This window comes from Nerophis lumbriciformis, linkage group LG22 (genome assembly GCF_033978685.3).
Source record: "Nerophis lumbriciformis linkage group LG22, RoL_Nlum_v2.1, whole genome shotgun sequence".
NCBI lineage: Eukaryota > Metazoa > Chordata > Actinopteri > Syngnathiformes > Syngnathidae > Nerophis > Nerophis lumbriciformis.
In genome coordinates, this window is record NC_084569.2 from 27,011,002 (window position 1) to 27,023,079 (window position 12,078).

General features: G+C 37.7%; 1 protein-coding gene across 2 annotated transcripts in view; it reads left to right on the top strand.

The window, feature by feature from the left end:
• LOC133615155 (microtubule-associated serine/threonine-protein kinase 1-like) overlaps positions 1-12,078 on the top strand; it is a 137,546-nt gene that overhangs the window by 99,924 nt on the left and 25,544 nt on the right. For both annotated transcript variants that reach the window (XM_061973531.1, XM_072915703.1), the window contains 8 exons: positions 608-684; positions 2,910-3,118; positions 6,084-6,222; positions 8,046-8,178; positions 8,261-8,426; positions 8,498-8,599; positions 11,772-11,894; positions 11,957-12,066. In XM_061973531.1, the coding sequence (XP_061829515.1) occupies positions 608-684; positions 2,910-3,118; positions 6,084-6,222; positions 8,046-8,178; positions 8,261-8,426; positions 8,498-8,599; positions 11,772-11,894; positions 11,957-12,066 (1,059 nt within the window). The remainder of the gene's footprint in view (positions 1-607; positions 685-2,909; positions 3,119-6,083; positions 6,223-8,045; positions 8,179-8,260; positions 8,427-8,497; positions 8,600-11,771; positions 11,895-11,956; positions 12,067-12,078) is intronic.

Genomic DNA, 12,078 nt, shown 5'->3' on the forward strand with positions numbered 1-12,078 from the left:
TCTACACACTGTGTCTGCTTTTAAGTACTCCGTGTGTGTGCGCCGCAGAACATGCTTCTCTGCTCGTAAAACCAACAGTGACACGACGTGACGACGACGATGGGGGATCGGGGGGGTGTGGGAGCGGAACTTTTTATAGGCGGTATAGTACCGAATATGATTCATTAGTATCACGGTACTAACACCAGCATACCACACAACCCTAATTATATATATATATATATATATATATATATATATATATATATATATATATATATATATATATATATATATATATATATATATATATATATATATACATATAGAAACTCAATAGGAACTAGAGGACAACATTTACAAAGTCGAAGCACCAGGACAGGAACTGATACAAAACATAGGAAAATAACACTCGGGAAGTGTTAATAAGATCAAGGGAAGACTTTATACCAAACTAATGGTGATGTTGTCTCAATTTGCTCCCACATTTACCTATTTCGTTGAACACAGTACAGGTTTCCCTCGGTTTACATGAGCAAGCACATTTTTTGGTGTACATTTAAATAGCTGCTTGTTAGGCAATTATGGCCGACATTTAATCAATGCTCCTTGTCCTTTTGATATAAAGGGTAAGATTAGAGCAATGAAACCTCCTGGGGAAGAAGACTTTCAGACCATCAAGCTTATTAGCAATGGAGCATATGGGTAAGTGTGAGCGCTACAATGCACAAACACAGTCCTGGTCCACCATGTTGTTATTAAAAGGTGCCCCTTTAAGTGCTTGAGACTCAAAAGGGATCATTTCTATGAATCAGATTTCATATATGTAGTAGGTTATAGCTAAGCCACAACGTTACTACCGTCTAAATACAAAACATGCACACAGGAACTTCCTGTTCAGTGCAAAATAGGCTTTAAAAATAAAAGCCACCCGGATTTTTCACCCCAAATCACAATAACCGTAATTTCCGGATTTTTTTCCTGCACTTTGAACCTTGCAATTTATAAAATGGCGCGGTTGATTTATATATTTTTTTTCTTCAACCATAATGCAAATATTGAAAAAACAAACAAACAAGCAAATACACTGAAAAGGTGTGTTACTGTTTGTGCTATGGCGCCGTCTTTTGGCCGAGTTTGCTTACTGCAGGTGCTCCACTGTCCTTTTCATTTAGTGCTTTCCAACAGGAAGTATAGTGACGTTCTGTCTTCTAGCTATAGCGTTTTTACTCGTATTTATTCTTCATTCATCACGTTTGTAAGTTTGTCACACCAAGCAACGTTTGTAAGTTTTACAATATACCTAAAACAATTCTTGTGTCCCATGTGTGATGTTTGTAGGAGTGTTTTCATGTCTGTGTTAGCATTATTAACTTACAATTGTTTCAGTTTCACAAATTCCCTAGTAAATTCACCAAGACGAGTTATTGAGTCTGTTTAGCTGATTGAAGAGCTAGCTTCCGCAGCTAGTGGGTCCATGACCATGACTTCTGTTTTGTTTGATCGGCCGTTTTACTGCCGTGTTACAGACACCATTTGGAAACAATTAGGTTATGTAATTGCAGAATCTTTCTGTGTAAATAACTCATTCCGCAACATATTTTTCTGCGGCTTATCATCCGGTGCAGCTAATATAATAAATATAAAATAAAATATAATATATATATATCATATTTTAAAAATATATACATCATATATTTAAAAAAATATATATATATATACACACTTATTTATATATATATATACACACTTATTTATATATATATATATATATATATATATATATATATATATATATATATATATATATATATATATATATATATATATATATATATACACACTTATTTATGTGTATATATATATATATATACACACACACACACATATATTTACATATATCAAATGTTTTCTTAAAACTTGGTGGGTGCGGCTTAAATACTGGTGCGCTCTATAGTCTGGAAAATAGGGTAAATGGGCTAGTTTGAGTTATGGCAATAACTGAGGGACGTGGAGCTACACACAAAAAAATGCTGGGTTATTTTGCTAACCCAATTTATGAGTTGCAAGTGTTGGGTTAAATTTTGAAGTTATTTTTATGAAGAGCAATGCATTTTTTGCGTTATAAGTGTATTATTTTAACTCAATTTCTGGGTTTTCAAAACTATGAACCATTTTTGGGTTGTTTTTCAATGAGTAACGCTTATTTTTTTTATTAAAAGGGTACTTTTCTCTTGAAGGGAATTTTATTAAGGATTAATCTCATTAACATTATTTACAATCACACATCTTATATACATGAAAATATTTCAGCATGCTGTATAGAATTACTATGACCATACACAGCATTTCTTGTAAAAAAAAAAATCACTCATATCTTGCTTTTGAGTATATTTTAATGGAATAAAAATAATGTTGATCAGTAGTTGGGAAGGAGTAGGACAAACCAGCAGGAGAATTTATAATTTTTAACCAAGGAGCGCTAAATTGCGCAACCCAATGGTTGGGTTTGGAATAACCCAACATTGTAGTGAGCATAACTCAGCTTTTGTGTTCAATAAATTCAACCCAATAATTGGGTTATGAGTCAACTAACATTGAGTTAGCATAACTCAACTTTTGGGTTGAATAATTCAACCCAATAGTTTGGTTGGGAATAACCCAACATTGAGTTATCATGACTCAACTTTTTGGTTAAATAATTCAACGCAAAAGTTAGGTTGAAAAAATTAACCCAAATGTTGAGTTAAAATAACTCAAATAAGGGGTTTGTCCTTTTCTGAACCAGCAGTTGGGTTAAAATTTAGTTATTTTTTTAACCCAACATTTTTTAGGGTGTAAGTGGGTTCCACTGTAATTAATTTTTTCATACAATTGGGCATCATTTTGAAATATTCCTGCTGTTTTTGTTGTGTTTTTTTGATCATCAGCGCTGTTTATTTGGTCCGACACCTGGAGACACGGCAGCGTTTCGCCATGAAGAAGATTAACAAGCAAAACCTGATCCTGAGGAACCAGATCCAGCAGGCCTTTGTCGAGAGAGACATCCTCACCTTTGCGGAGAACCCCTTTGTGGTTTCCATGTTCTGCTCCTTTGAGACCCGCCGGCACCTGTGCATGGTCATGGAGTACGTGGAAGGTGCTGTGCTGTTCAAAGTTTTATTGTTTGATGCCACCCCTCAAATATATGTCATGTACAAAACCCAAAACCAGTGAAGTTGGCATGTTGTGTAAATGGTAAATAAAAACAGAATACAATGATTTGCGAACCCTTTTCAACTTATATTCAATTGTCACGGAAGTAAACAATGTAGGTGTCAAACCTTCACATACTCTTATTATCCAATTATATTAATACATGATGTACACATATATATGTATATATGATATATGATATATATATATATATATATATATATATATATATATATATATATATATATATATATATATATATATATTATATTGATACAGTATGTACACATATGTATATATGATATATATTTAATATATATATTATATATATATATATATATTATATTAATACATTATGTACACATATATATGTATATATATATATATATATATATATATATATATTATATTAATACATTATGTACACATATATATGTATATATGATATATATATATATATTTAATATATATAATATTTATATATTAATACATTATGTACACAGCTACAATGTGTAGTGAAGCATGTTTAGCTCTTCCTCGTCTTCCAGTGATAATGCTACTGGTAAGAAAATTACTTTATTTGTCGCCATGAATTAGTGATTTAGAAGTAGCTAAAACACTGCCAACTGCTGGGCAGCACGGTGGAGGAGAGGTTAGTGCATCTGCCTCACAATACGAAGGTCCTGAGTAGTCTTGGGTTCAATCCTGGGCTCGGGATCTTTCTGTGTGGAGTTTGCATGTTCTCCCCGTGACTGCATGGGTTCCCTCCGGGTACTCCGGCTTCCTCCCACCTCCAAAGACATGCACCTGGGGATAGGTTGATTGGCAACACTAAATTGGCCCTAGTGTGTGAATGTGAGTGTGAATGTTGTCTGTCTATCTGTGTTGGCCCTGCGATGAGGTGGCGACTTGTCCAGGGTGTACCCCGCCTTCCGCCCGATTGTAGCTGAGATAGGCTCCAGCGCCCCTCGCGACCCCAAAGGGAATAAGCGGTAGAAAATGGATGGATGGATGGATGTACACATATATATGTATATATGATATATATATATATATATATATATAATATATATTATATTAATACATTATGTACACATATATATGTGTATATATATATATATATATATATATATATATATATATATATATATATATATATATATATATATACAGGTAAAAGCCAGTAAATTAGAATATTTTGAAAAACTTGATTTATTTCAGTAATTGCATTCAAAAGGTGTAACTTGTACATTATATTTATTCATTGCACACAGACTGATGCATTCAAATGTTTATTTCATTTAATTTTGATGATTTGAAGTGGCAACAAATGAAAATCCAAAATTCCGTGTGTCACAAAATTAGAATATTACTTAAGGCTAATACAAAAAAGGGATTTTTAGAAATGTTGGCCAACTGAAAAGTATGAAAATGAAAAATATGAGCATGTACAATACTCAATACTTGGTTGGAGCTCCTTTTGCCTCAATTACTGCGTTAATGCGGTGTGGCATGGAGTCGATGAGTTTCTGGCACTGCTCAGGTGTTATGAAAGCCCAGGTTGCTCTGATAGTGGCCTTCAACTCTTCTGCGTTTTTGGGTCTGGCATTCTGCATCTTCCTTTTCACAATACCCCACAGATTTTCTATGGGGCTAAGGTCAGGGGAGTTGGCGGGCCAATTTAGAACAGAAATACCATGGTCCGTAAACCAGGCACGGGTAGATTTTGCGCTGTGTGCAGGCGCCAAGTCCTGTTGGAACTTGAAATCTCCATCTCCATGGAGCAGGTCAGCAGCAGGAAGCATGAAGTGCTCTAAAACTTGCTGGTAGACGGCTGCGTTGACCCTGGATCTCAGGAAACAGAGTGGATTGACACCGGCAGATGACATGGCACCCCAAACCATCACCCAACCATGCAAATTTTGCATTTCCTTTGGAAATCAAGGTGCCAGAGTCTGGAGGAAGACAGGAGAGGCACAGGATCCACGTTGCCTGAAGTCTAGTGTAAAGTTTCCACCATCAGTGATGGTTTGGGGTGCCATGTCATCTGCTGGTGTCGGTCCACTCTGTTTCCTGAGATCCAGGGTCAACGCAGCCGTCTACCAGCAAGTTTTAGAGCACTTCATGCTTCCTGCTGCTGACCTGCTCTATGGAGATGGAGATTTCAAGTTCCAACAGGACTTGGCGCCTGCACACAGCGCAAAATCTACCCGTGCCTGGTTTACTGACCATGGTATTTCTGTTCTAAATTGGCCCGCCAACTCCCCTGACCTTAGCCCCATAGAAAATCTGTGGGGTATTGTGAAAAGGAAGATGCAGAATGCCAGACCCAAAAACGCAGAAGAGTTGAAGGCCACTATCAGAGCAACCTGGGCTCTCATAACACCTGAGCAGTGCCAGAAACTCATCGACTCCATGCCACGCCGCATTAACGCAGTAATTGAGGCAAAAGGAGCTTCAACCAAGTATTGAGTATTGTACATGCTCATATTTTTCATTTTCATACTTTTCAGTTGGCCAACATTTCTAAAAATCCCTTTTTTGTATTAGCCTTAAGTAATATTCTAATTTTGTGACACACGGAATTTTGGATTTTCATTTGTTGCCACTTCAAATCATCAAAATTAAATGAAATAAACATTTGAATGCATCAGTCTGTGTGCAATGAATAAATATAATGTACAAGTTACACCTTTTGAATGCAATTACTGAAATAAATCAAGTTTTTCAAAATATTCTAATTTACTGGCTTTTACCTGTATGTGTGTTTCTTCATGTGCAGTCAGCTTTTTTTTGCCCAATGTGGCCCCCAAGTCAAAATGTTAGGACACCCCCTGTACTACACTTTACACGCTGCCAACTGACCATGAAGAATGTGGAATCTAACCAGGACTTCTTGTGTCCTTAAGGAGGCGACTGTGCCACTTTGCTGAAGAACATCGGAGCTCTGCCGGTGGAAATGGCCCGCATGTATTTTGCAGAGACTGTCCTTGCACTGGAGTATTTGCACAACTACGGCATCGTGCACCGTGATCTCAAACCTGACAAGTAAGACACTTCCCTTAAAGCGACGCTGGGTCGTAAAGTTGCTGTTCTGTTTGGTGCAATTTCCTGCCAAAACACCAGGGGGCAGTGTTTTCCTGAGCATGAGCGAGCACAACTCTTGTCGACTAGATATCACTCTGCCTGTACAGTCGTAGTAGTCAACTAAAGTCCTTTTGGTTTAGGTTGTTGCTTTCGTTAGTAAAAAAAATATGCGCTTCTGACGGCCATGACATGAAAGGTATCGGTAACAGTGTCTAATCATACTGGGCAGCAGTGCTGGGACTAATGCGTTACAAAGTAACGCGTTACTGTAACGCCGTTACTTTCGGCGGTAAATAGTAATGTAACGCGTTATTTTTTATATTCAGTAACTCAGTTAACGTTACTACATGATGCGTTACTGCGTTATTTTGCGTTATTTTTTATGTAGTATCGGCTAGAAACTGAGAAGATCTGAGTGTTTTATTGGAGCGCTGCAGAAGAGGCGACTGGCAAAGAGGCGTGCACTGTGTATGTGTGTGTGTGGGAGGGGGCGTGTCTGTGTTTACATAATGGCGGAGCCAGAAGTCGAGTTTCTTAACATGGGGATATTCTCATTACTTTTCTTTTGTCGACCACAAAGAAAAGAACATTTTAGTTAAATGTAAGTTGTGTCTTGGATCAAATATCCTATTCTAGCAATTCAAATCTGCTGAAACAGCTACAAAAGCAACATGCTTCGATGAAGCTAGTAAAGAGAGACACACTTCACCTCCTAAGCAACAGCGGCTGGATTTTAACGAGGCATCTGCCTCTGCTCATCATTCAGCACTGAAGGTACACACACTCTGTCAATTCTCTTATATACTCTTTCATTCTAGACTTCTAGAGTGTTTAATTATCGCATCACTCTAAATGTATAGACTATAAAGTTCACAAACAAAGAGGGATCCTAATGGGCCAGGCCAATCTTTCCTTATCTTTAAACTAAAACTGGGGAAATGTGTTCTGGGCAGCTGGGCTTCAGACATTATTTTATTTCAGAATTTCTTGAGAGAAAAAAACGCCTGGTTCGGCTTTGTGTATGTAGTGTGTGCCTTCCTTGGCTTACAGCTATGTTGTTATTATGCTGTTTGTTACTTATGTATGTTATGTTGCAGCTATTTAAAATAGTTTTGTCAATTTTTTCTGGCCTGAAATAAATCGGCCCTTTAAAACATATCTTTGTCTTTGTGTGTTGTATGTAGACCACATTGCTTAGCAGAGTTCAGTGATGCAAATGCATGTCAAGTTGATCAACAGCTTGTATTATTCTCCAGTGGAATAACAGTACTGAAATGAAGGCTAAAAGGGCATTAAAGGGGGCCTTAAAAAAAAAAAAGAAGAAACTAAATAGTTACTTTTCACAGTAACACATTACTTTTTGGTGTAAGTAACTGAGTTAGTTACTGAGATACTATAAAGTAACTAGTAACTGTAACTAGTTACTGGTTTTCAGTAACCAACCCAACACTGTTGGGCATTATAGCTAGGTTGGTAGAGTGGCCTTGCCAGCAACTTGAGGGTTCCAGGTTCGATCCCCGCTTCCGCCATCCTAGTCACTGCTGTTGTGTCCTTGGGCAAGACACTTTACCCACCTGCTCCGTGCCACCCACACTGGTTTAAATGTAATTTAGATATTGGGTTTCACTATGTAAAAGCGCTTTGAGTCACTAGAGAAAAGCACTATATAAATACAATCCACTTCACTACTCGTTACTACTAAATCCAACACCGATTTTTTCGTATGTGCTGCCGTTTCTACGGGCTTCAGATTTTGTATGTAAAAATGTGGTTTATCCCCTCAGCCTTCTGATAACGTCCATGGGCCACATCAAGCTAACCGACTTCGGCCTGTCCAAAATGGGTCTGATGAGTCTGACCACCAACCTGTACGAAGGACACATAGAGAAGGACACTCGTGAGTTCTTGGATAAACAGGTAGGACAATCATTATTTCCCTTACTTCCAAGTTGTCACAGTCAGCGCCTCAGCTAAAGATGCCCAACGAATGGCGCTGCAGGTGTGCGGAACGCCGGAATACATCGCTCCCGAAGTCATCCTTCGCCAAGGTTACGGGAAGCCGGTGGACTGGTGGGCGATGGGTATCATCCTGTACGAGTTCTTGGTGGGATGTGTGCCGTTCTTCGGAGACACGCCGGAGGAGCTGTTCGGACAAGTCATAACAGGTGAGGTCATTTGAAGGGCACCGTGATGAAGTCTTGAGGAGTGGCGTTATGAATATTTGTGTGCCTGACAGACGACATCGTGTGGCCCCAAGGAGACGAGGCGCTCCCTCTGGACGCCCAGCATCTCATCTCCTGTCTTCTGCAGACCAATCCACTTGTTCGACTGGGAACAGGTCAACATGCCCTCGCACTTTGACTTGGTTTCACCAGAAAAAGACTCGTTGAGGGTTTTAGTTTATTTGGAACATGCGTACAAGGTTACATCACCTAATGTTCATCATTCATCGTTATCAGTGCCATCATTAGACTAAGAATACAATTGGAAATAGGATTAAAAAAATAGGAGTAAGGATTAAAATGTGTATGTCAAAGTTCAAACGAATAAGAATAAAACTACAATATATAAAATAATGAAAATAAGAATCAATTCAAATCACCTTCGATATCACCATCAATAGCGTCATTATCAGGCCAAATGTAAAAATTTCATTTTTTTATTTGAATTTCTACATTAAGAATTGTACTGAATTTTCCGGACCAAAGGGCGCACCGGATTATAAGGCGCACTGCTGATGAATGGTCTATTTTTTAAATCTTTTTTCATATATAAGGTGTACCGGATGATAGGGCGCATTAAAGGAGTCATTATTTTTTTCTAAACGTAAAACACTTCCTTGTGGTCCACATAACATGTAATGGTGGTTCTTTGGTCAAAATGTTGCATAGATGATGTTTTACAGATCATCTTCAAGCTGCTTTCTGACAGTCGCTTCAGGATGCGCCGTTTTGTAGGCGGTCTTATTTACGTGGCTCACCTTCGGCAGCGTCTTCTCCCCGTCATCTTTGTTGTAGCGGTGTAGCGTGCAAGGACGGGGGTGGAAGAAGCCTCAAAAGATGGAGCTAACTGTTTTAATGACATTCAGACTTTACTTAAATCAATAACGGAGCAGCATCTCCTCATCCGGAAACAACAACAAGGCCGTAAATGTGTCCCGTGAAAAAACGTCCGACCAGAACTCTCTAATAACTAAAGTTCCTTGGGTGAATAATATAAACTCACTACACCGGTATCTTTTAGCGCTTTCATGGCGAGTTTACTGACAGATATAAGTGATAACTAACAGCGGAGGATGAATGTCCCATAACAACAAGATAGAGAAAAAAAGATGCTTATCGACTACGTCGTCGGCACGGACTACAAAGGCGGACGCGCGCAATTTTTCAGGATTTATGCAGATCCCAAATACAGACCAGCAAGTACCAGAAGGAAAGAAAAGTTGCTATTGCATAATATTGCGAAACAAAATGCCAGATAATATGTCTTACCTTATACACACACCATAATAACACTCGTATGTTGAAGCACAGAACAATCCATTAAGCGATGCCGCTTCATAGCTTACCAAAGTCGTACTAAAACATTTTGATAGATTTTTGAGCGCCGTGTGTAATGTTCTATATTTTCAATGGAACATATAAAATGTTGGTGTTGTTTACTTGAGTCATATTGCAGTCTACACGTATCTCTTATGTGTTACTGTTATCATAGTGCAGTCTACACGTTTCTCTTATGTTTGACTGCCATCTACTGGTCACACTTATCATTACACCATTTACCAAATCAAATTGCTTCGAGGTCGGGGAGCAAAACCAGAATTATTCCGAACATTAGGCGCACTCTCGAGTTTTGAGGGAAAAAAAAGGATTTAAGTGCGTCTTATGTTGTTTGCACTGGGTCATATAAGTGAATACTGCGCATTCTTCCGTTCAGAGTATAATTAAAGGTCAACATCCTGTATTACCCACATTGTCTACTAGCTGGCGACATAATGACAGCATCAAAAGTGACTGTCATTTAAGAATAAGAACTAATAAGAATCATTATCAAATATCATTATCATCATCATCAGACCAAGAAAAAAAACAAATATGTTTTAAATAAAATAGTAAGAATAAGAATATGCATAATAATACCTGTACAAATAGGAATACAATTAACAATACAAATAAAAAAGAAAGAATACAAATAGGAAGAAAAAAATTAAAATAAAGTATATACTGTATATATATATATATATGTATATATATATATATATATATACACATATATATTTATATATATATATATATATATATATATACATATATATATATATATACATATATATTTATATATATATATATATATATATATATATATATATATATATATATATATATATATATATATATAGTGCAAATAGTATTAAATAAGAATCATCATTAACGTCAGACATATGTAATATTAAAGATGAAAATTAAAATACTAATAAAAAAGTAAGAAGCAAAATATGAAGAAAGAATAAAAATAACATTAAGAAGAACAATTTTTAATTAAATTATAAATATAAAAAATGACATTGGATAACAAAACATTTGAATTAAACTGTAAATCATCAATAAAAATGTAATCCCTTGTTTATCATTCTTCATTGGTTCCAGGTCATATTCAAAGTCCTGGGACATATTTCCTGAGTTTATAAACATAATGTAAATTTAAAAAAACGAATTAAGATATTGACGCAATCATAGTAGTATCAACTAGATACGCTCTTGTGCTCGGTATCAATTACAGTGGATGTCAGGTGTAGATCCACCAATGGCGTTGGTTTACATTTTGACGCCGGTGAGCTATGGTGTGTAGTGAAGCATGTTTAGCTATTCCTCGTCCTGCAGTGATAATGTTACTTGTAAGAAATGTACTTTATTTGTCGCCATGGAGGCGAGGATTAGTGATTTAGAAGTAGCTAAAACACTGCCGACTGCGGGTGGACTTTAGCCGGTGGCTAGCTAGCCATGTCTTAAAGCACCTCTTCCTGAGGGCGTTTCAGTGTTACCTTTATCTTTAGTTTTTAAGCCAAAATGCGTCCGTTCTCCCTTTTCTGTCTACCTGTCTACATACTGTGTCTGCTTGTAAGTACTCTGTGTGTGTGCGCTACCGAACATGCTCCTCTGCTCGTAAAACCAGCAATGTGACGACGACGGGGTATAGTACCGAATATGATTCATTAGTATCGCGGTACTATACTAATACTGGTGTACCGTACAACCCTATTGGGGACTTTTTTTGTGATTTCAGGTAAATGTGTGGTTCTATTTTTGGCGCTAACTTTGAGATTATTTCGTTTTTTATCATGTACAATTTGAGTCATTTGACTTCAAATCCTTCCATATATCAACGGTACCACGAGAAATGATTTTAGCGCAGGACAAAATATATCGTATTGATTCATTATTTTGTGCAGAATGTGGGTTGTTAGAGTTCATGCTCCTTCATCCCCTCCCCACCTGCTCTCCCCCCACCAGGCGGTGCTTTTGAGGTGAAGCAGCACTCCTTCTTCTCGGAGGTGGACTGGAACAGTTTGCTGAGACAAAAGGCCGAGTTCATCCCTCACCTGGAGTCAGAGGAGGACACCAGTTATTTTGACAGTGAGTCCCCCTGCTGGCCGTCCAGGGAATGACGCCCCTATTTATTCACGTTCTCTCATCAGCCCGCTCCGAGCGCTACCATCACGTGCACTCGTACGACGAGGACGACACCAATGACGACGAGCCCGTGGAGCTCCATCGCTTTTCCTCGTGCTCGCCACGCTTCAGCAAGGTCAGACTGCTT